Source organism: Fukomys damarensis, unplaced genomic scaffold (assembly GCF_012274545.1).
Source record: "Fukomys damarensis isolate Sample0158 unplaced genomic scaffold, DMR_v1.0_HiC HiC_scaffold_4, whole genome shotgun sequence".
Lineage (NCBI taxonomy): Eukaryota > Metazoa > Chordata > Mammalia > Rodentia > Bathyergidae > Fukomys > Fukomys damarensis.
In genome coordinates this window covers 7,201,370-7,226,244 of record NW_022900916.1, presented here as the reverse complement: position 1 = coordinate 7,226,244, position 24,875 = coordinate 7,201,370, and the positions used below count along the sequence as shown (strand labels likewise).

Here is a 24,875-nt window from a genome sequence, read left to right as displayed (position 1 = left end):
AGAGCCTCATCTTCTGGGTTGGGGTGGGAGAGAGCAGCTGGGACACTGAGCTGATCAGGATGTGCTTCAGATCTTGTCATTTCACGTGTAGACTGTCATCACCCTGTTCTTTGCATTTTCCAATAAGTGCCCTATCTGATTGGCTTCTTTCAGTCCTCCTGTTGGGCAGGTGCTGGTGGAATTACTTGCTTATTTGGGATGCACAGGATGTCCTGAAGAAAAGACAGCTTCTTTCACATGTGTGTCCTGTCTGTTCCTCCATCCTGCTTTGTTTAACTCTACTGGTATTTTTCACATTTTATTCCCTATTGCAGATTAGCTTTTCATTAAATGAGGGTAGTATAATGAAGGGAGGCATAATGAAGCAATCGTGGATTTTGAGTCAGATCATTTAAATGACTTGGGGAGAATAGTTTAATTTCTGTATCTTTACAGTGGAGAGATAAGACTGGCCTTGAGAGATTATTAGGGGTCAGCAAAATCATTCATAAATTGCAAGGAACAAGGCATTTCTGTTATAAATTCTTCTTCACACAATATATCTCCTCTAAATTTGATTATATGTATGTATACATTATGGCTAGAGTGGGAAGGAACTAGCCACGTCTAGGGTTCGGGTAGCCTGGAGCTGCTGGAGGAAAGGGTTGGGGTCAGAACATAGTACTGAAGACCAGGAGGCTCGGTGAAGGAATTCAAACTTTATCCAGGAGAGAGTAGTGGGAAACAGTGGCAAAAAGGTTTTGTTTAAAGGCATGATCAACTAGGAGGAGCTTTTACCAGTTAAGATGCGAATGATAAAGCCTGAACTCTGTTGACCATGGGAAAGACAAAAGGATGAATCTAAAACATTTTAGTAGTAGGACTGACAAATCTTACTGGCAGAGAGCTACTAAGAAGAAATCCAAAAGTTTGAGCATAGTTGGTTATAAGGATGGCTATTACTACTCTTTATTCAGTAAAATTTTGAAATTTTAAATCAAGATTTTACTCAAATTCCTATTTTGCACATTAAACACTAGGATAAAATAAATTGTTTAGAAATGACTTGTGGCTAGCTTTTCATTTTATATCACAAATTATCTTGAGAACATAAGTTGCCAGTTACCCTCTTGGTTTAGGTTATCAATTTTAAATTTCATTTTGGGAAAAAAAGGTAGTAGATGAATGACATCTGTTGCTAAAAAATACTAGAGTAAGAAAATATCTGTAAGAATATTGAAGAAGGTTACTATTCGCTGTGCAGACCGCATAAACTGAGACTAGTCCCTGCCTTCCTGAATTCTGAATTTCATGGAAAATTTTAGAGAAAATAGGTAGTGTTCACAAGCAAAATACCTTAGCCGAAGTATGAAATCAGATACATTTTGATGTGAGAGCATTTTGTTACTCCTTAAAATTTAATATATATTTTTAATGTTTTGTTATTTTTGTCACTGTCTTTTGACAGTGTTTGTTTTGGAAAAGTAGCAATATATGGTTCTGCTAGAATCCTTTTAGTTGGAAAAGATACATAAATTGCATTAATGTCAAAGAATATCTTGATTTCAGGATGCCCCTAAATCGGGTACTAGTTGCAGCTCTCGCTGTTCAAGTTCCAGACAGGATTCTGAGAGCACAAGGCCAGAATCTGAAACAGAAGATGTATTATGGGAAGACTTGTTACATTGTGCAGAATGCCATTCGTCTTGTACCAGTGAGACAGATGTGGAAAATCCTCAGATTAACCCATGTGTGAAAAAAGAATATAGAGACGACCCTTTTCATCAGGTTGGTTTACAGTATTGGGTTATGTGGGCAGTCACATCACTTGAGCTCCTTTGAATGTGTGTACACATGTTAAGAGGTGAAGAAAAACTTGCATTCAGTTAAGACAATATTGCAGTCTTCTTTGTATGTGAGCTGTGGTCGGTCTTCATCAGGACATGAAACCGCAGCTTTTGGGCTGTGGCTGTGTCTTGTTTGTCTGAAGATCTTGTGAGTTCTGAGAGGGTAATCATGCTGTGGGCGTGCTTGTCCTTTTCTCACTCGGCACCCTTCATCCTCAGATTCATGGGCCCCGAGGTCAGAGCTCTGCCTGTGCGTTTATGACCCAGAGCTGCACTCACGAATGTCAGGCTGACACTAGAGGACAGCACAGTGACACTATTCAGTGGAGATAGGAGTCACGTGTAATTTTCAGTTTTCTGTTAGCCTCGTTAAAGATACTTCAAAAAATGGAAATAATTATAATATTTTATTTAACCAGTTATATTCAGAGTATTAGCCCTGCATCATGTAACTAATATGAAAAATGTTAACAGACTATTTTCCTTTTTTTACACCATGTCTTCACAATTCAGTGTGAACCCTTAAAGAATATCTCTTTTTTTTTTTTTTTCCAACTAACTTGTTTTTTTTTGAGACTTGAACTCCCTGTATAGTTCAGGCTGACCTTGAACTCCCACCGTAGCCAGGCTGGTCTGGAACTCCTGGCGATCCTCTTGCTTCAGCCTCCTGAGTGCTGGGATCACAGGTGTGCACCACCATGCCTAGCTAAAGAGCACCTCAGTAGCCACGTGTGAACTGGGCTGCTGCACTGAACAGCACCATTCTGTGGGATGTTGTCATTTGAATGCCTCAGCAGGACCCTGAGTTGTACCCTGCTCCCACCTGCGGTTGTCCATCTGTCTTTCTCTGCCCTCAGAGTCTGGTGCTGAGTGGCGTGTCTGCCCATGCTGACCATTTAACATCCTCACTCTCTCTCCCCTCCTTTCTCATCCAACTCCTCATCAGGTGCCGTCCATAGAATAAGAAGCAAGGGCTTAGAAAGCTAGAGAGAGAAGGTAGTTCTTCATCTGACAAAGAGAGGCATCAGAACCTCCGCTGTCACAGAATCCCTGCAGATGAGGGGTGAGGCCAGGACCAGCAGGCTGTGCTGACACAGTTTGGTTCTTGGTGAAGTCCCTCTTCCCTTTGTAGACTTTGGGTCTCCTGCCCCTCACATGTTAGAGTAAGCTCTAGTCTCTTCTTCCCTCCTAAGGGAGTTATTTCCTTTTATCAGGGCTCAGCCTCTAACCCCACCACCTCCCAAGGCTCCACCTCTAAATAGTCATTAAAGGCAGGTGCCGGACGTGGAACCCATTATCACCTGAACCTATTGTCACCACTTAACCACAGCTGATTTGTTTATCCAGCTGTTTTTGGTTGAATTTATATTTCAGGTCCCCATTAAAAAGGAAAATACTGAGAATAAAAGGCATAGTTTTATAGCACAACGGGGGACTTTCCTTACTAGCATGAAAATTTAACATGAGTTTGGAGAAAATGAGTAGTTGGATGGAGAAAGGAGTTGAAAGAGTGTTTTGGTCCCTACTGCCCAGGGTACAAACTACTGAGGAGGACGCTTATGTACGTTCATGAAAACCAGTGGGAAGGACCTACAGGTGTAGAGGAGACAGCCCATTGGTGGGATGAAGGCCTCTTGGGGTTCTGGAGGGGAGCATCATTTAGGAAGCGTAGCCATCGGTCAGAAGGGAGCACACCTGCTGGGAGAGAGGCCGGCAGGACAGCCACGGCACTGTTGTCTGATGACCTCCTCTCTGTGAGGGGCAGAGGCGAAGGGAGCTGCGGTGACAGGGACTGGTGGTGGTGACGAAGGTGTGAGTGAGCCTGGAGGGGAGAGGAGGGGAGGAAGGAGGGGGGCGCGCCCCATTCAAGCCAGGGAGCGCGTTGAACGGGTTGCGTAGCCACATTGTTGAGGGCCTTGCTGGAATATGAAAGCCTGAATTTGTAGTTGTCCACTGCAGTTCATAACATTTCCAGGATGTAAGTATAATAGCCACGATAGTAATGAACGTGGAATACGCACCTGCTGTATGTCAGACCTGTGCAAAATAACGGATATGCATTATCGTATGCAGGCCGTGTGCCCTGTGTGCTTGTGGTTTTCATTTCATAGGTGAAAAAGTTGGTGCTCAGTTTACTAATGTGACCGTCGTCTTACACAGTAGGCACACAGTAGCTGACTGCCATTTGAGGGCCAAGAGGAAAGGTGCTGTGTCAGCCTGAGAAGCATGGAACCAGGCGAGGCTGAGGACACGTGTGTGCAAGCGCTGGTGTTTTAGAACGGAAGTTGGAGGAACCCAGGGAGTGGGAGGTTGCGGTCGGTCTCAGCAGTAGAGCGGTTCTGTGTGGCCACAGGGCCCAGGTGTGATTGTGGGAATCGCTGGCAGTCCCTGGATTTGAAGAAACTGGACAGTAATGGGCGGTCATGAAAAGACAGGCATGGAATGAGTCATTTGCATATGCAGCCAAGTCCCTGTGCTTATCCACTGGAGTGGAGAGGAGGGAACGCCTGTGAGTTTTTTCCCCAGAGATACGATAAGCAATGCTTTGCCCTATTGTGTCACTCATTATCTAGTACACAGTATGTGTTTAATAAATGTTTAGCTGAGTATGTGAAACAAAATTAAAATTTTAAAAACATTCATATTAGGCCTTTTTTTTTCAGGGGAAGGTTTGAGACAGTGTCTCACTATGTAGCCTAAGCTGGCGTCAAACTCATGGAGATCCTCCTGCCTCAGCCTCCCAATTGCTGGGATTATAGGCTCATGCCACTGCCCAACTAGGCTTTTCTTAAATGATTAAGCAGTTCTTTTATGATGGCTACAAAGAATAAACTGGGGCCTGGGATTTAGGTCAGTGGTTCCGCCTCCTGCCTCACAAGCGCAAGGACCTGAGTTCGATTCCCAGTACCAAAAAGAATAAACTGATCCTAAGTCTATCATACTATGCTGTTCCTTTTCGTAAGACAGTTTTAAAAATATTTTACTCTGTATATCTGTTTGTGTATACTAAACTTTCGTTGGTTTTACTGTTGGATTAAAGTTCAGTTTTTATATTCATTTGTTCTCGGGCTTCTAGAAAGAGCAAGATCATGTTTTCAGTTTTACTACTTGTCAAATAAGAGACATTAGCTCCCTTTAATGAAAAGCTGCAGGGTTCTTGTTTGGCTGAGGTCTGTGTTAGGTTTGCAGGGCTTTTCCTGCCTGCATAAATGTGGAAAATCTGACCTGATGGAGAGACGCTGGCCATTGGAGTTACTGTATTCTAGTCATAACATCCCAGAGTTGTAGTTTTATTCCGTTGCTTATTTTCTTTGTAAATAGGAACAAACATTTCTGCAAGAGATAATTTTCTTCTGTGATCATGGCTTAGGTGTATGCCATATGACGTTTATTTTTTATTAGGTAAGGCTAGATTTTAATGAGTACATTTTCACAGTTGGGAACACTAGTAAAGCAGTTGTCTTGGTGAATTTATTAGAAACAACATGGCCTCCATTTACGTGTTCACCTTTTCAGGCAGCTTTGAATGAAAGGGCGGAGCAGTTGAGATAAAGATGAACAATCATTAAGAGTTCCAGATTTTAGTTTGAAAACATTATTGAGACCTCTCATCTGATAAGATTATAAGATTGAAGTACTTGTCCTGATGTTTTCCCTGAGTCTTTAGAAAGGTGGGGGTGTTTCCTGGAACATTGCTCCCCAAGCTGCAGACTGTGCCAGCCCCAACACAACTGCATTCAGCGTGCGTCTACCGCACGCACAGTGCGATACAGGCTTCGTTCAAAGAACTTGAATTTACCAGTTTCTAATTGCCATCTTCTCTTCTGCTTACTGGCTTTCTCCAATAAATAATACTAAATGTTGTTGGAATGACTGGGAAGGTAGCTGGGTACAGAGTTAAGCACTTCAGGAAGGACAGTAAGATTGTTGGTCTCCCCTTTCTGTCTCTAGCCCAACCTTGCTATTGGGCTTTGCTCCTCTGTACCCTGGAGACAGAGACTGCAGTGGGAGGGGAGGGGTCTGGATCTGCAGTTAAAGTCTGTGCCTCCCGTGGTCCACTCTTCCCATTCATATTCCTCTTCTTTTTAGCTTTTTAGTTCCATTATTTTGCTCCTGTTATTAAATTTTCAGAGAAGTTTGGTACATACTACAAATACATACTGTAAGTTATTTCTGTCCCAAATTGGAATACTTTGGAGATAAGTTATGAAATGTCTTGAAGGAGCTGATAATTAATAACTAGTACCTGATAGCTCTAACAGCCCTCAAATATTAAATATATATACCTTGAAAGTAAATGTTTATTAAAGTCTTACACCTTTGGAAAAGATAATTTCTGACCTGTTATCTTACATTGTATTATTAGACAACTTCAGTTAAATTGAGTCAATGTGACTTTATTCCCCCACAGGAAAACTTATATTCCTTAATTTTTTTTTTTTCATTTAGAAGTTTACAGTATTTTTACATTTTGTCCAGTTAAATATATATTCTTTAAATTTACAGAAACATTTATCATATTTCAATCACATTTTGTCCTCCAAAAATAACAGAGTAAATTATTCATTTCCTTGTTAGAAGTTATTTTAATGAGAGGTTATGAAATTTTTTTATATAAAATTTTAGTATTAGAAAGTCAAAGATCCATTGACTAGGGGGCAGGGGACATAGCTCAATGGCACTGCCTGTGCCTGCTTGCCAAGCACAAGGTCCTGAGTTCCATCTCCAGTACCAAAGGAAAAAGAAAGAAGATCCATTGACTTTCCTATGAATATCAAAACTGTTCTTTTTGTACAATGTGGTAGAGAAGTATAGTTGTCCTTTAGAAATTGTAAGTCGGGCCGGGGATTTAGCTCAGTGGTTCGGTGGCCTGCCTTGCAAGTGCAAGGACCCAAGTTCAATCCCCGGTACCAAAAAAAAAAAAAGAAATGGTAAGTCAAGTAACTGTGATGTAAATACATTCATTCTGTCCTGGGTGTGATCTTTTAGTCCTCTCAAGTTCTGATTATGTAAAGGCTACTATTTCATTAATTCTACTGCTACCTTTAACTCAACTCTTTATTGTCTTTTCAAGTTTTATTCTCTTACCGATAGACCTGAAACAAAACAAAAACAAATTTAAGCATCTGATCTTCATGCTAAGATTCTCAGCTTTCCTCTTCCCTCTTGTATTCCTTGAAACATTGAGAGCTACTTCATCCCCGCTTCACAGAATACCCCTGGTTCTCTGTGCTTCAGCTTACAGTGCTTGCTCTATCTGGGAAAAAGCTAAGTTGACACTTTGGAGAGATTCTAGATCAAAATTTTGTAAAAGTGACCGATCATATATTTAAAGTAAGTGTGAGGAAGTATTTCAGGATGAGGTTGTATCACTATGTGGAGTTTCAGAGACTTTCGAATCTCATGTCTGATCCTCAGTTGGGCAGTGACCAGTGGGGACAGCTTGACCTCCACCTGCCTTTGTGCATTAGTACTGTGAAGCCATCTAGACTGCCAGTTGAGTACTTTTACTGACGCGTGTTAGCGTATTTTTGAATGCTGTATTGCCTATTATCTACTGCATAGAAGTTCGAAGTATGTTTTTACCCTATTTCCTGTGCCATTTGTTTATCGTATATGCTGATTTTAAGGCAGAATTTTAGTGTGCTTGAAATGGTGTGTAGCTAGAGTCACTGTACAGGTGTGTGTGCTCCATTAATATAGTACATGCATATACCACTTTGTAGGGCAGTTAAATGTGTAGCCATATGTGTAAGTCTATATGTCCACTTTATGTATGAAATGTGATCAATAGATTTCACCAATTTCTGTGTATTTTTCAGAGTCACTTGCCCTGGCTCCACAGCACTCACCCAGGATTAGAAAAGATAAGCGCTATTGTGTGGGAAGGCAACGACTGTAAAAAGGCAGACATGTCTGTACTCGAGATCAGTGGAATGATCATGAACAGAGTGAGTCTTAGATTTTATTTTTTCAGTTCAAATGCGAAATGAGAGGCTCCCAGCACGGAGCACAGTTACTGCAGTGCCCAGCAGTACATTGCTCGCGTCGCTTCTGCACTCTGAAATCCCGTGTACGTCTGGCTCTGTCTGCGATTCCAACAGCGACTGTTTGCCCAGCCACCATTGTGCTTCAGTGTGTTCGCTCCTCTGACACTTAAATTTTTCCTCTTTATGTTATTGCTTTTTTGCTTTCAGTGGGTAAATTGAGAAGCTGCTAGATATATACAGGTGTTGAAAAAGATCCGTTTTTCTGTATCATCCTTAATGTTTCACTTATTTATTAGTACCCCAAATTTAAAATAAAATCTAAAAAACAAGTTTGCCTTTGTACTGGATTGCTTACTTAAATATATGGGAGTAATTCAGAGGGTGTTAAAAATCTTGAGTGCTGTGAAAAAGTATCATATAAATACCATGGATTTTCATCTCAATTTCTATTAAAGTAGTTCCTGTATCAGATAATTGCTACTTTGACAAATTTCCTGACTTCTCTGGACAACTCGGCACAGTCCAACTTGCAGTTCTAACTCTCCTTTATGCCCTGTTATGCTGGAACTCCTGTCTTTCTGTAGAACAGGAATTAAAATAAGTGGATTTAAAAATTAGTATATGCCCTTTACAGATCTCATTCTGACAGTTAAAACTAGTAAATTAAAGTGTGTGGGAACTTGGGTCTAGTGGTGTTCTAAAGCTTAACAATTTGTGAATCAGAAGGTAAAATAGTCCCGTTTACCTAGAGCATGTGAGAAATTTAGCTACCAAGATCTTCTTCTAGTCTACCACTTTCGGTGGGTGTAAAATCTTCTAATTTTGCAGTATTTGTGACTACTCTAACTTTTAAAATAATGAGGTACGTAGAATTCTTTTTTAGTATCCGAGTAAGACTGAGATAGTAAATTCTTTTGCAGCTACTTAAATTAAGATCCAGTAATGAATTACTGTAAAAACTAAAGAAATAAGTAATTTATAATTTATCTATAATAGGCTCTCAAATTTCATTATTTATTATATATTAAAATATATTCTGACAAAATGATTTCCTGTTGCTGTAAACAAAATAAGCCTCAGTAGGAATTAATTTTAATTTGATTTTGTTAAAAAATCTATAACCTTTTTTTTTTTCTTTCTTCTCCCTGACTCTCAAGGTGAACAGCCACATACCAGGAATAGGATACCAGATTTTTGGAAATGCAATCTCACTAATCCTGGGCTTGACACCATTTGTTTTCCGGCTCTCTCAAGCCACAGACTTGGAACAACTCACGGCACATTCTGCTTCAGAACTTTATATGATTGCATTTGGTTCTAATGAAGATGTCATGGTTCTCTCTATGGTTATAATAAGTTTTGTGGTTCGTGTATCCCTTGTATGGATTTTCTTTTTTTTGCTTTGTGTAGCAGAAAGAACTTATAAACAGGTGGGTATAATACAGACTTCTAAATAAATTTATCCTTTCATAATGTTCAAAGTATTCCTGAAATATTTTAGTATTTCACTAAATCAGTTTGACCTAATTGTTTTATTTTGCTTTTATAGTACTTAACCAAATAAAATCATAACAATCCATTTTTTGTTGATTTTTTGTTTTTCTGTGGTAATCTACTTGAAAATTAATCCCCCTCTTAATCTTTTTTTAGCGATTGCTTTTTGCAAAACTCTTTGGACATTTAACATCTGCAAGGAGGGCTCGAAAATCTGAGGTTCCTCATTTCCGGTTGAAGAAAGTACAGAATATAAAAATGTGGCTATCTCTCCGTTCCTATCTTAAGGTAGAATGGTAGTGATACAAGTATCCCTAAAATGCTGGCTCCCTCTGCTAGTTCCAGTTTCTTTGCCAATATATGTGTCTGTAGATGTACAGTCACCAGTTTATCATGCGAAAGCTGGGTTAAAGATTTTGTTTCTGCCTAGAATGGGTATCGTACACCAGCAGAGGGAGCCCACCACTTAGAGAAGAATCCAAAGAGCCTGCAACAAATGAGTCTCCTCCCTGACGTGACCTATTACTATTTTTAAATTGCACCTTGCAATTGCAGGTCATTTCTTTCATGTTGTTCTCTTCTTTAATCTTTTTAACAGTTTTTCTGTTTATGGACGTAAGATATGACAACACTAGTGGAAAGAGGGAAACATCTGAATTAGTTTCAGCAGCACTTGTTTTCTGGGATTTTTGGTTTTTGGTTTAAATAGCAGTGAATCTTACTATATTTAATCATGCAAATAGAGGTTATTTTGTTAAAAGTACTATATGTGTTATTAAAATTGTCCCCAAGACCAAGTATCTTCTGACATACTTAGATCTTTAGTTTTTCTTTGAGCAGCAATGAAAGAAGCTTTTTTTTTTTTTTTCTTTTTTGGTTTTTTGAAACAGAGCCTCACTACGTAGTTGAGACTGACCTGGAACTCACTTCCCTCTCTAATCTTCTAGACTGGTTCTGTTCTTTAAGTGCACTGTGATCCCTCCTGCTTTATGCTCTTGTACACGCTCTTCCTTCTGCCTAAAACATTGCTACATGCTGCCCTGCCCTTGCCCTTTCATTTGTGTAAGTATAGTTTCCTTAAAGCAGTCTTTCAGGCCCATATTCCTAACCCCTAATCTCCATTAAGTTTCCCAGACAAGTATCTCAAAGCATCCTCTGTACTTTTCCTTCCTAACACTCATCACATGCACTGAATCTGTGATTGTGAGTTTGATGTTGTACTCCCCTCCTCGTCCCTGTGAAGGTAGAAATTTTGTTTGTTTTGCTCTCTGTTCTATTTCTCGCTCCTAGTACACTTAGTTTACAGAAGAAATTGTTGTTGACTAAATGATTATATCATTAGAAAAGTAGTATTTGAATGTTACACTAAGAATTCTGTTACACAGACTTAATTAGGTTGCAAATTGCCAGGAAATATTACCATTTTAAAATTCATTGGATAAGTGGGGTATATTTTTGACATTGTGAACTAGAACCAACCTGCAGTGATGGATCGACACCTTAATTGAAAGCATGGACATTAGGCTGCTAATTAATAAGTGGTGTAAAAGTATTTTCCCTTTTTCCCCTCTCCAGCGTCGAGGTCCACAGAGATCCGTTGATGTCATAGTCTCATCTGCCTTCTTGTTGACTATCTCAGTTGTATTTATCTGTTGTGCTCAGGTAGGTTAACTTGTAACATGTTGAAATCAAATCATTAGCCATAGTAAGTTCTAGAAGGCTTTTTTTTTTTTTTTGTACCAGGGATAGAACACAGGATCTTGTGCTTGCAAGGCAGGCGGTGGCACCACTGAGCTAAATCCCTGGCCTTGACTTTTTAAATAATATAATAATATAACTAAACTTATGTGGACAAGCAAGTTTTGACTTTTTCTAATTTTTTTTTCAGTAGAATAAGGGAGTGCATCTTATGCATCTCTTGTGTCGTGAACCTATGCTGTGGTGTCTATTGAATGAACGTACATAGCAATTCATTTTTGTCTAGAATCCACCTGATGATCTTTATATCCCAAAACAAACGTGAAACAGTAGTTTTGAAATTGTTCCACTAGTGTCTGCTTTATTGATGCTTAATTCTGAATTTTAAAATTTCTTACCTCTGAATCTCTGACCTGACTGCCACATGCTCTGAAAAAGAATTCTCAGTTGTTAAAATTAGTCAGAAAGTGCAGAAGTACATCAGCCCTTTGTGCTGTGAAGTACACTGCAGATGTGTGCTTCCCATAGTATGAGAGATTACCTGAAAATTCTGCTTCAAAACACCAAACAGTGCTGGGGAAAAAAGCTCAGCTCATGCTGTATATGTACTGGCCTTTAAACATATATATTGTGTGCACATCTGAGTTCACAAGAGTAAGAGGCCACAAGTGAGGATGAAACTGAAAAGCAGGCGGTTAAGTACGTATGGTGCCCTGTGGAGCCCTGGGGAAAGCAGGTGCTGTGCATCGTCAGTCTTGGCGCCCTAGAGCCTTGGATTTCATGCCTGCCTGAGGAGAGTGGCCAAGGCCTTGACCTGCAGACCTCCCTACGCACGGGTACCCTCAGGCCTACCGCCTAAGTGAAAACCCAGGGAGAACACCAGTGTGGCCACCACACAGGAAAACAGTGAGGAAACTTAGACTCTGCCTGGGCTCAGGATGGTAAGGAGGGGAAATGTCCCTGTTAAAATGTGCAGTTGTAGTCTGCCCTTTGTACAGACCAAGGGCTCAGGTTGGCATTATATATGCTGTCTTGTCCTCACTGTGTCAGGCAGTCAATATAAAAAGTGGCCCTAGGCCCAGGGACACCAGGCAGAAACAAAATCAAGACCATTGGGGGATTTGACTTCCCCTGAACCTCAGGCTTTCCACACAAACAGCCTCTTCAGGTATAAACACCTGAAGGAAAATGTGCAGCATAAGTCAGTGGATCAATAAACAGGTTTAGATCTCTTAGATTGACCAGATAGAAACCGCAAGTTTGTTTAAAATTATTAAAGACATACATAATCCTGTGAGAAAAGAACAAGAATGATTTGGAAAAGAACCAAACCACTTCAAAGAAGTGAAAATATACTTGTTGGCATTAAACATTCTGAACAGCTCCTTGGTGTGTGTGCTGCCAAAGTGAGTGAGATGAACATCTACTTGGGAGGCTGAGACAGGAGGATTTCAAGTTCAAGATCAGACTAGGCAACATAGTGAGACCCTTTCTCAAACCATAACAATAACAGTGAACAGATAATGTCTGTGTAAGATATACAATTGGTTTTATAGACACTACTACAAATGTCAATATTTTTATAAGATCAAGATAAATGAAAATACATACATCAAAGTAAATCAATTTTTTTGTTTTTATAATCCAGCGATTGGTAAAGTGCTTCTATAGGGGGACAGATAATAAGTATTTTAGACTTTTCATTGACACCTAACAGTCTCTGAAATACATTTTTTTTCCCTCTTTTTCCTTTTTAAAAAAGTGCGCAATTATTTTTAGCTCCAGGGCCAAAAAAGGCCTAAATCTAGATTTGGCTGGTGAGCTATCATTCTGACCTTTTCATGTACAAAAGCTGAACAGGTCTCTTTCCAGGAAAAAAAAAATACACGTTTCTCATGAATAAATCTAAAAAAGATGTTTGGAACCCTACAGAGAAATATGATTAAAACTTCATTTAAAAGTTATGAAAGAAGATATCCCATGTTCCAAAACTATAAAATTCATCTGGAATCACAAAGAGAAGAAGAATCCTGCCTTGAAAAAGCGCAAGGCCCTGAGTTCAATCCCCGGTACCATAAAAAAAAAAAAAATAGAGAAGAATAATCCAGACCGTTTTAAGAACTCAGGAATATCAAAGACCAACAAAACAGTTTAAAGTTCTAGGAAGACTGACTGGCATCCGTGGGACACAGAGGTGTCCGGCCGTTGCCCGTGATACAGGGGAAGTGGTGCAGTGAATCAACAACACAAGGGGGCTTCACAGCTTGATGCTATGGGGACGTGAGATAAGACTGGTGTGAAATTACTTCATGCCACACATACAAATAAATTCCATGCGGATTAAAGACCTCAGTGTGGAAAGCAAAATTTTAATTTGAACATGTATAAAAATTAAAATTTTAGGAACCACAAAAGGTACCATAAGCAACAAACTAGAATTGGAAGATTTTAGTAGAGTGTATGATTTCAATAGGACTGTTATGTATAATATGTAAATAATTTTAATACAATCAACCTAGCATTAAGAGAATATAGTCTGTAAAAAGGTAACTCACAGATGAGGAAACCCAGGGACCAAATGTGAAACACACTTTCCCTCTCTAAGAGCAAGGAAAAGTAACAGTGAGAGAACATTTTACACCCGCCAGATTGGCGGATGTTTAGAAGCAGACAAACATGGAGGCAAATAATTGAAAACATTGCTGAGAGTATAAATTGGTACAACTATTTTATTTAGAAGTGATTTTGTAATATCTAATAAAGCTGAAGATAGGATGTCATGGTTTTATTCCTGGATATTAGCTTTCAGAGAAAGTCTCCCTCCCATCTGTGCACACATACATGAGTGTTTGTTGCTGCATAAATTTTAATGCGGAAAACTGGCAGCAACTTAAATGTTAATAGGTAGAATAGGTCAGTAAATATTGGTGTGTCACATAGGGTTAGAGTGATGATGGACTTCATTCCACATGGCATCTTTTAGCAGTTAGAATAAATATAGAGCTAAATTTACTAGTGCAGGTAAATTTTACAAACAGGATTCAGTGAAATAGAATGTTGCAACGTGATTCAGATGTGATAACATAAAATTTAATATATATAAGTAGCAGTTAAAAGATATATATGCATTAAAAAAAACCTGCATGGAAAAAGTAAGCCCAAAGTTTATTACCTCAGGGCTGAGGCAGAGTGCATGGGTCAGAGATCAGGGCCACGGAAGAGGTGAAAGGGGTTTCAACTGGACCTATAACATTTTATTTTTTAAAAATGTATCTGAAACAGATACTGCAAAATATTAAATTGACCTAAGACAAGTCCTCCTCACTCAGTCTGAGCTAGGCTCATCAAAAGGTTGAACACCCATGAAAAATCGTCATTCCTCTACATAATACTCCCTTGTCAAAAGAAAACGGGACATAAAAGCAGATGAGGTGGGAATCTGGAGCCGGGAACACGGAAGAGAGGCTTGTATTCTGTCAGATTTTACAGCACAAACACCCTGGGCCTGCGGTAGTTCATTACATTGTTCTGTATACTTCTCATTACATTTCTTAATGAAAATGGAATATTTTCAAAATTCAGTGTCACATTTATGCACAGTCTGTATCAAGCATGGTTTTCTTTTCCAGTGCAGTTGAGTCCCATTACTACTTCATGTTGCTTTTCCCTGCATTTTCAGCTGCTTCACGTGCATGAGATCTTCCTTGATTGCCACTACAACTGGGAGCTGGTCATCTGGTGCATCTCCTTAACACTCTTCCTCTTGAGATTTGTTACCCTGGGATCAGAAACAAGTAAGAAGTATAGCAATACCTCAATATTACTTACTGAACAGGTGAGTTAATAACGTTGTAAGTCAGTCTCTAAATCCACATATTAAAATATTTTTACTTCATGCTTTCAGGATCATATTTAATTGAGGTCATTTGTGCTGTAAAATCTGACAGGATACAAGCCTCTCTTCCGTGTTCCTGCCTCCAGATTCCCATCTCATCTGCTTTTATGCCCCGTTTTCTTTTGACAAGGGAGTATTATGTAGAGGAATGACAATTTTTCATGGGTGTTCAACCTTTTGATTTGCCTAGGTCACCTTGAGTGAGGAGGAATTTTTGTAGGCCATTAATAATCTAATTACTGTGTAGGTAACAAAACATCCTTTTTAAACATACTTGTTTTGTGCTTTTAGGAGGACAGGTGGCCTGTGATGCGAGCCCCAGGTTAGTTTTAGTTATACCCACTTAGGACAGTTTTGCTTTCCAGTGGAGCAGGCCCACAGTAGAGTAAGTGTGAATCCTGTGCAGTAGAAAAGATGAGGCGTAATAATTTGCTGATTCATCTTATATTATATGAATTAATATTTTTCCCACCATTTTATAAGAATTCCATAAAGAAACTTACTGGCAGTGAAGATTTTTAGATATTTTAGTGATAGTTTGATTTTAAAGAATCAATGACTGACAAGCTGAATTAAAGGGCAAGGGCAGAGCAGCCAACAAAGGCAAAGGTCTTGGAGAAAATGTGCTGGCCTCATGGAAGTGGACAAGGTCAGCTACTTCCTGCCGCTCTCCCTGAGGCTGGAGGGTCATCATCTCTGCTCTTCCGGCAGCCTCTGCTGGTGGCCTCTCCCTAGGCTCGCTGCTAGCAACTTTGGCTCACGCGTGGCTTTGGGCCTCAATCTGAGGTCTGCGTAGGTCTTACTGCCTTTGCAGCTCATGTGCCTGTGCTGTCCGGCAGATGTGTGAGCCCCTGGGGCAGGACTGGCCGGCGTGGTGGGCTGGGGTTGTGGCTGTGGGTTCGGAGGGGAGAAGCGGGGCGAGAGGAGGAGGGCAGCTGCCCCGAGGTACTGCTTGCACAGCTTTGGGTCAGGAGCTGTGGACAGGGCAGCACCCGAAAATTGTTTGTTACAGGGTAGGTAGTATATTAAAATGGACACTAAAGGTAACACAAACCAATTTAGTATATTCTAATTATTATTTATTTTTAAGTAGCTTTGGCTATGGGAATCTTTTTAATAATGCTTTCCAGTTTTCTTTTTTATTTTGGCTTATAAAATTACTTTATCATTATAGGAGATTGGGAATGTATAGTAAAGGATAAAAAAGAATGTTAACATCACATATTAGCGCCCAGATGATCACTGTTGTTACGTCAGTGGCTGTCTTTCCTTGTGCAAATGTGTATTTGTGAGCTGGGGATGTAGCTTACTGGTGGGCTCTGGGTTCCCTCTCCAGTGTGAAAGCGAGGAAGTAATGGCAGGAGGGAAGGATATTGTTATCATCCTAATTTTTTTGCTTTTTTTTTTTTTAAATAAAAGATAAACCTCTACTTGAAAATGGAGAAGAAACCCAACAAAAAGGAGGAACTGACACTAGTCAATAATGTTTTAAAACTGGCTACTAAACTACTAAAGGTAAGAATAAAGGGTAGAATATATTATTCTAATGTTATATCTTAGTCTCTGTAGGCCCTGTTATTGGTTTTCATGATTATACAGTTTCCAGTTACATTCATGAAATTTTAATTTGACATCTCATTACTCAATAATCCAAATAATGTCTTTGGGAATTGTATACTGAGACTGTTACTAATATTTAGAGTATTATAGTGGTGGCCTTTTTGGAAATTTATCCCTCCTAGACCACCAGGAAATACATTTTAAGATTTAATATTAAATTAGGAATTTTGTGTTTCTCAAATCAGCTTTCTGCTTGGCCTGAATTAAAAAGTAATATATAGTTTTTATAATAAATATACTATATCAGTAAACATTTAATTTACATATCTTTTTTGCTAGTCAAATATATTTGTATTTAGTTTCATAATAGCTCTCGGGCTATTTACAAGTTTTCAGGGAATGGTATGAAATTAGTTGTGTCTCAGTGGTGGTTAACTCGGTGAGGTAAAAAATACTGAGAATACTGTGTGCCTCCCAGTGTTTTAGACATTAAAAGGGTTCAAAAGAGGTGAGTGGAGGGCAATAAAATAAATAGTTACAGACTGCTTTCTTTTTAAAATTGTTCTAAGTATCCCAGGGAGGATGATGATATGCAGACAAACTCCACTTTTTGCCATTCTGCTCTTTGAAAAAAATACCTGGGTTGAACTGATAGTTGTATGTCCGCTTGCTGCCTGTATATTGGCATCTTCTGCGTATAGGCGCCGAGGCAGACAGGAGGGAGCACACAGGTGACATGTAGTGAGCAGCTGCAATCTCAGAGTAGAGAAAGATAAAAATAAGTGAAATGCAGAGTACATGTGACCAGTCACATGGTCGTGTTTGGTCGCATGTCGTCTGCTGGTCCACAGCCTGAGCCTTCATGTCGTGTGCTCTCGCTCCCTCATCCTTCACAGCCAAGCCATCCTGTGCGGGTCCAGGAGTTGGACCTGTCCCGTGTCTTCTGATTCATCTTCTCCTGTCAGCACTGCCCTGTGTGGCTCCTTTGTCTGTCACAGCTTTTGATACACAGAACTTCGTACAGGTTTTCCTACTTCTCATGTCACTGCTCTTCCACCTTCCACATTGCCAGCCTTGTGATCTATGTCATACACACTTCTGATGTCCTCTTCCCCTGCTTAAATGCCCTCTGTGTCATGCTGTCATGTGGTCTGCCAAAGAAAGGACTCTTAGTCACTCCCTCCCCTCTCTCAGCCTCTCAGGTGCCCAGCAACCTGGAGCGCTTCAGGTGTGCCATGCTCTGTGCCGGAACAGCCACCGGCCCCACACGTAGGTGTCAGGAGCACATTCCTGTGGCCCCTGTTGTACTCACCTCTGTGGGAGGACTTCCCTGTAGGAACCGCTTGCATGCTGACTAACCTGTAAGGTCCCGCAGCTTCAGATTCGGTGAGGGGCTGAATTGTAACTCTCCAGAGCCTGTAGGACCTGACATTAATAGAACTTTAAAATTCTGAATCAATCTGTGTGTTTGAAAATGAATTGAATCAGTGTCTATTAACCCGGCTGATTCTTCCGCAAAAAGGTAGTGTTCTCCTTCAGTTTGTGTTCCAGCCCTTCTATAAAAATCTCTCTAACCTTACAGCTACTAGACCAAATACCTTGAGTCATTCATTTGGAATCGAAAATGGAGCTACAAATTTAAAGTTTCATAAGAAGTCACTTTCTCCTAAAAACATAAAAAAAATTAAAATTTACTTATTTAAATTTATCCTTCCTGAAAGCATACTTAATTCATAATTTTCTTAGAACAGTGTCTTTTTAAATCCTTATTGTATATTGACCTAGATTCCTAATTGATAACTTTTACTGAATGTGAGGCTAATGGTTGTTTTTGCTTTTTTGTTTGTTTGTTTGTTTTGGGTTTGTGGGGTTCTTTTTCTTTTTGTTTTTCTCTCCTGCTAGGAATTGGACAGCCCCTTTCGATTATATGGGCTTACAATGAATCCGCTGCTTTATAACATCACCCAGGTTGTCATCCTGTCAGCTGTTTCTGGTGTTATCAGTGACTTGCTTGGATTTAATTTAAAGGTAATAACTAAAGTAGTTTGTTTTTAATCTTTTAGTATTCTATTGCATTTTTGTGACCCTTATTTTACCCTCTCATTCAGTTGAAATCTCATATGCAATACTAATTTAATACAATTAGTAAAAATAGCTTTGGATTTAATTTCAAAGGGTGTTACAGATTCGTGGCTTCAAATACTGATAGAACTCTGAATTTGGGACAATTCATTATACATTATAGGACTGTCATCTAGGTTGAAGGAAGTACTTGTTTTTTTCTCATATAATTTTGATAAGAAAAGGAAGAACCCTATTTCTGTTGCTGGTAAAAACTGTATTATTTATGTAGCGCTGCATAGATCCTCCAGTTTATGCACAGCTACCGTTGGTAAGATGTAAATGCTCACATTCAACAAGTATGTATGTGTGTATTGCCATTTCCTGTAAAAGAAAGCAATAGAAATTAGATTTTCACCTTTTTATTTGTGTTTAAAGCAAATTTCCCTTAAAAAGAAAAAGATTAAAGAGTTAAGATTTAAAAGCCTACACGTGTCTGTGAATGGAATTCGGATGACGGTATACGGTGTAATTTAAGCTGCCGTGCTGAAACTGGCCCTGATGCTCACTACTGCTGTCATTTGTTCTCTAGCTGTGGAAGATTAAATCCTAACGACTCAGAGAAAAGAAGATGTAGCCTTCTTTTCCAGAATCTGAGGACTGACTAAGCCGCTGACAAGCAGTTGCTGACTGAGCTTCAGGAGTCTCCGCTGGGGAATTGAAGTGTTTACATCAGATCGTCTCGTGCAATTCTTATATTTATTTACTTGTTCACTGTTTTTTACATTTATTTTAGACTTTATATTTTATTTTTAAGCATTGATGTTCTTAGTTGTTGAAAGCGTGATAAAGCTGATATCCAGATACTTGAGGTCCTGGGAATGGCTCATAAATGAGAAGCCGTGAAATCAGAAGCCATCGCAAAGTAGCGTTTCTCCGTCAGCGCCGTGACCTTGCCTTACTTGAGGAGAAATCCTTTAACTCTGGAATATTGCATTGGACTCAGCTAACGCAGACACCATATTCTTGGGTAAATCAAGATCCAGTCAGGGTTCTGGCAACGTATTTCAGAGCAGTGCCGGGGTCTGCACTAAGCTGCAGCTGCAGCGCCCTCCAGTGTTAATATATGGTGTTACGCAGCAGGCCGACAAGTGCTCTTTGATAAGACACTCAATGGAGCAATAATTGTAAATGGTTACCATACTGTAAGATATTTTGATAAAATTAATTAGTAATAATTGTATTTATTTGAAACACTGGGCTGTTTGCACAGCTCCAGCTGTGCATGCTCAAAATGTGCACTTTTAAAACTTGTTACTTTTATGGTGTATCTTTACATGGGGTGTGTCACAGTGTACCGGGGCACGACGTGGTGTCCTTCTGAGTGATGTCTGGACTCAGCTCACCAGTGAAGTGCCTATTGATAATACTGAAGTATATTCTGTTTACTCAAGTGAAGTAATTTCTGTCCCATGGTACACTATGGTGTGTGCTGTTCAGACCACATTTAAACGAACAACTTTTAACAATAAGCTTATGGACCAGTAAAATATTCCTCTGACTGCTAGTTATAAATTTATACCCAAATTTTCAGAAAAGACAGCTTCCGCTTGCAGATTCTGTACTCTACACTTAATCCGGTGCGTCCCCTCTGTCATACAAGGGCTATTTTAGGTGCAGTTAGTTGCTCCCCTTAATAGTTTGCCAAGTGTCCAGTGAGAACTTATCGTGTGGCCATGTTAGATGTATGGGGCAAATATGATAGTGTCTTACATTGGGCCTTGATTTAAGTTGTCACATTTGTACAATCAAGAGTGTTTTAGGAATTACATGAAACATAAAATGACTGTGTGTGTTTTTTTTTTAACTGAGCATCTGGTTTCTAAAACAATTTATTTGAAACAATCTAGAATTTTCTTGGTGCAAAGTATATCATATTGAATATGCTCATGTTTTTACCAAGTTTTATGGAACTTAAAGTAGTTAATTGTAAATAATGTACTTGGTTGGTGCAGCTCTAATTCCCGAAGCAACCTTCAGAGCCGAGCGCGTGGAGAAGAGCCACGTTCTGTCCCTTTGCTCTCTCCTTCCCTTTCGGCCAGCCTCAAGTCAGCTTCCTCAGACAGTGCATTTTCTTCCTGCCCAGGACAGCAGGAAGCGTCTCGTTCTGTTGGCCTCTTCTCTTGTGTTTATCAATGACCAAAGTGCATTCTGAGGCTTTCGAGGGACGCATTACTGGAGCTTTAAGAACCTACTTAGTTTCTCATGTGAAAAATTAGGCTTTGTCTGGTACGTCTTTTCTTCCTCTATTGCCTAATGTGGAGGTTGTTTTTAGGAATTATATTTTATAAACTTTTTCAAAATAAGGTACATACCTATACAGAATTTAACATTTTGCACAGAATATATCAAATATATTTTGAGAAAAAACGTACGGCACGAGTCCTGTTAGGAATAAAGTATGAAACTATTGTATCTTACAAAAAGTTATTTCAGAATGGAAATATTTTTGAGAAAAGGAGCTAAGTATGCTAATTTAGGAAAATGCTTGTTTAGGTCAAAGATCAGTTCAACTTAGACCTGGGAATTGAAAGTTAATAATATGTTGAATTACGTCACTAATGTGAGCAGCAGTAGAATACTAAGAGTTGTTATTTTAAGCAATTTCTGAATGTTAACAGAACTGTTTCACTGACATTGCTGCCTTTAAGAATCCCGTGAATGTAAGAAATTGTAGCATATCACATTAAATATAGAGAGGGCAGTTCAAAGAATTGTGGCAGATGTTGTGTGTTAACTGTTGTTCTTTGCCACATGTCTTGTATTTGAAAATTTGAACAGTTTTAAATAAAATATTCGAGTTACTTTTTTTTAAGTCATTACATTTCTGTGGTAATTTTGTGTTTACAATAGCGTAAACTTGTAACTGTTAGATTCTGGAATAGTGAAAATAATTTTTTTAAACTTTCCTAACACTTCAGATTTTATTTTGAATCTTGGAACATGAAAGAAAAACGGTACATACAAGGAATGTTCTAAAACTGTGGTGAATGTTTAAACTTTTAGAAAAGCTTATTACAGTAAAAGATACATTGGCAAGAATAATGGAATAAGTGAAGTGAGGAGAATTATTGAGTACATATTCTGAGGGAAATTAATGTCTGACTCTTACTGTGATAAATTCTGAAAATGTAAGCATTCATCGTATTTTTGATCACCCTAAGTGACCCTAAGTACATAGGCTTTTCATCACCAAATGCTTTTACATTACTGGTGCTGCTTGGTTTATATTTGAGTATAGGAAACTGGCCGTGGCAAGAGATACTAAAATTCACTGTAGAAGGATAATGGTGTTTCTAAACAAATGATTTGCCCCAAGAGCTGGGCAGGAGAGAGGTATGGACAGTGGATGTCTGTGCACCCTCGTGTCTCAGTCATCAGAGGGCTTAGGTTAACCAGGGACTGTGCGAGTGCACTTGGAAGCTTGCTTAGGCTGAGGACCACAAGTTCAAGCCCCGCCTTGGGGACTTGTCTTAGATGCTTAGAAAGGAATGGGGCAGTAGTCCAGGGGTGGCGGCCCCGGGTGGTGATGACGACAGTGACCAAACTCAAGCTCAGAATCGGCTGTTTTCCTGAGTCTCCCGTCAGACCTGGAAGGTATGAAACCCATCTTCATTTGCTGTTTTCCTCAGCTGCAAATTCCCAACCTTTTTCTGCCATCCTCCCTAAAGGGTGCCCCAATTGCAGACTCTTAGCAGCACACCAGCTCCCCTCCGTGCTTCCTTCCTGGGATTGGAGGAGACTGCCAAGGGTAGGAAGAACCCAAGTGTGTCTTCTGCTTTCATCACCACGCAGCAGCAGGCGCCAACTCCGTGTGCCGTGATCTCACTCAGCTCTGACAGTCTACTCAGGGAGGTTGGTGGGTACCACAGGGCCTAGTCCCGCAAGACCGTGCTTGGTTCAGATGCCAGTTGCAAATGCTAGGTTTGATGTATGTTTCTGGCTGGGCAGCTATAAAGCTGGGTTCCCCCAACCTTTCCTTGAGTTTAACTCGTTAGAGCAGTTCATGGAATACAGGGAGGCACTGTGTTTGTTCCCAAGCTTATTTTAAAGGGTAGCAGTGATGGAGAGAGGGGTGCGCCCACTTCAGGATCCTCTTCCTGTTTAGTAACCCAGAAAGTCCCTAGCTCTACAACCAAGGAATTTGTGTGGGTTTCCATCATGGGCACAGCCTAGTCCCTCATCCCTCCAGAGTGGGACGAGGGACTGAATGTCCCTAAAATGTCTGTTTTTCTTATGCCAGGATTGGTACAGATACAGTTTCAAAAAAGTATTCCCTGAATGGCTTGGAAAATGACCTTCCCTACCCTTCACTGCCTTAAGAATTCTCATCTGAAGGTCATGAATTGTATGGCATGTAAATTCCATGAAATTCTAAATGTATTTACCATGTTTTCCCAGCACCTAAAACAGTGCCTGATGCATAGAAGACTATTTACTGAATAAATTAACGAGTCAAATAGGACCGAGACATCTAGTCTAAAATGTTCATTTTAAAAAACAAGCCAACAAAGGAGTTTAGGAAGTTTGCCCAAGGTTGTCCAACTCATCAGTGCTAGAACCTTAAATCTCCTTATTACCTTTTTGAAGGTCTATTGTTGTAGTAGTATCTTTTTTGACTCCTAGGGATTGAACCCAGGGCCTTGCACATGCTAGGCAAGTGTTCCACCACTGAGCTGCAGCCCCAGCCTGGTAATGGCACTGTTACCTAAACATTTGGCACTTCTTGACTAATCCAGGTACTTAATGATAGGAAAATAATCTGGGGAGAACAAAGATACTGATTATCTGTCCATATCTGTAGTGAGGTGTAATAAATTTGGCAGAAGTGAAAAGTCAGAGTCCATCTTGCCATCCCCCTGTGTAACTGCAGTATGGCCTCTGGAACATATGCTTTAGTATCAAGCTTGTCTTAGAATTGAGCAAATTACTTAACCTGTGTGAGCTTTGGTTTTCTCGGCTGTAAGTGACTGTCTTACAGAGATACTAAGATTAATGAACGTGTGTAAAGCACCTAGCACAGGAACTGATACTGTGTAGGTTTTGCAGAAAGATTGCTTCTCTTCACCCTTATCAGTAAGAAAACAAGTTGTGGCCTAGGAAAATGAACACTAATTTTCAAGATACACCATTCGTGCACATAAGATATCAAATGCCTCTTCGCCCATTAAGAGGTGTGCTTCATATAAATTAGATATGCAGAATTATTCTACAATAAGCCAACATTTAATTCCCTTTCTTCCAAAGGGCACTGACATTTGAAAGAGGAGTTTTCTCCTTTGTTTGTAAGCCTGTGTATCCTAATTATGAACACTTCTGCCAGATCTTCACGTGCATCTTCTGTTCGTAGCTCTTCATTATCTGAGGTCTGTCTCGTGGGTACTCACTAGCAACACCGCAGTCCGGAGCTCTGTTGCCCCTTGGTCCTCAGTGTGCGGTCTCCTGCGTTGCTGGAGAGCACCTGACTTGACCTTTTGCCAGCCCTACTTACTGGGGTGCTCGCTCCTGGAACCCCTGATTTGGTGATTTTTAAATCATTCTCAGGTCCATTTATAGAATCCCTACAGTGGCTCTTCCAGACCTTTAGGAACCTCGAGCTCCTAGTCTGTCCTCGTGTAACTACCAGCACCCCCCGCCACGTGCTGACTGTATGAACAGATGGAAATCATGATGGATTCCACCATCTTCCCCCTACTTCAGCTCTGCAGAAGAGATGTTGCTTTCTGAAGCCAGCCTCCCTCAGGGCTCAGGATTCTGTCTCTGCCAACCTAGATGATGTCACCTCTGTTGTCCCCCGCCATCACCTTTAGCCTTTTCTCTGAGTTTATAAGCATCCAGTTTCAGTGGGTAGCCTGGAGTGTAGACCGGGACAGTGGCTGAAGGTTTTGGGGGGCCCCCGTGAGCTTGCCGCGTCAGCTCTTCCCTGCTGAGGAGGAACATTGTCTCTGTGTATTCACCAAGCTGAGTGCCCTACAGCAGCCAGCTGTCTCGGGGGCCTCTGTGGACCCCATGGGGCCAGCCGGGGAAAGAGTGCTGCCCAGGAGACACTTGGTCCAAACTGGTGACTCGCAGAGCGATTCTCTCTGCAAATTTCACTTTTGGTCAGTGTCAGCAGTAGAAATGTTAGAAGGGCGGAGGCCCCAGGGAAGCTAGGTGTTGTGGGAAAAGACAGAAACTGCCCCAAACTGGCAGAGGCAGAGAAACTGCTAGTTCAGTAGGCGTTGCTGTCAGATGGATCCTCACAGCCAGCTGGTCAGAGTGGCAGTTCCCACTTGTGTCCTGCATCGCGAT

General features: G+C 40.2%; 1 protein-coding gene across 4 annotated transcripts in view; it reads left to right on the top strand.

The window, feature by feature from the left end:
- Window positions 1–21,369, top strand: part of Phtf2 (putative homeodomain transcription factor 2) — a 103,320-nt gene extending 81,951 nt beyond the window's left edge. For 2 of the 4 annotated variants that reach the window (XM_010636880.2, XM_010636885.2), the window contains exons 10-18: window positions 1,549–1,767; window positions 7,649–7,777; window positions 8,974–9,246; window positions 9,467–9,598; window positions 10,886–10,972; window positions 14,688–14,843; window positions 16,323–16,418; window positions 18,366–18,491; window positions 19,117–21,368. In XM_010636880.2, the coding sequence (XP_010635182.1) occupies window positions 1,549–1,767; window positions 7,649–7,777; window positions 8,974–9,246; window positions 9,467–9,598; window positions 10,886–10,972; window positions 14,688–14,843; window positions 16,323–16,418; window positions 18,366–18,491; window positions 19,117–19,137 (1,239 nt within the window). In that variant the 3' untranslated portion in view covers window positions 19,138–21,368. Of the gene's footprint in view, window positions 1–1,548; window positions 1,768–7,648; window positions 7,778–8,973; window positions 9,247–9,466; window positions 9,599–10,885; window positions 10,973–14,687; window positions 14,844–16,322; window positions 16,419–18,365; window positions 18,492–19,116 lie in introns of those variants that run through there. The other 2 variants (XM_010636893.2, XM_010636899.3) reach the window with 2 other exon arrangements.
- Window positions 21,370–24,875: the final 3,506 nt, after the last annotated feature.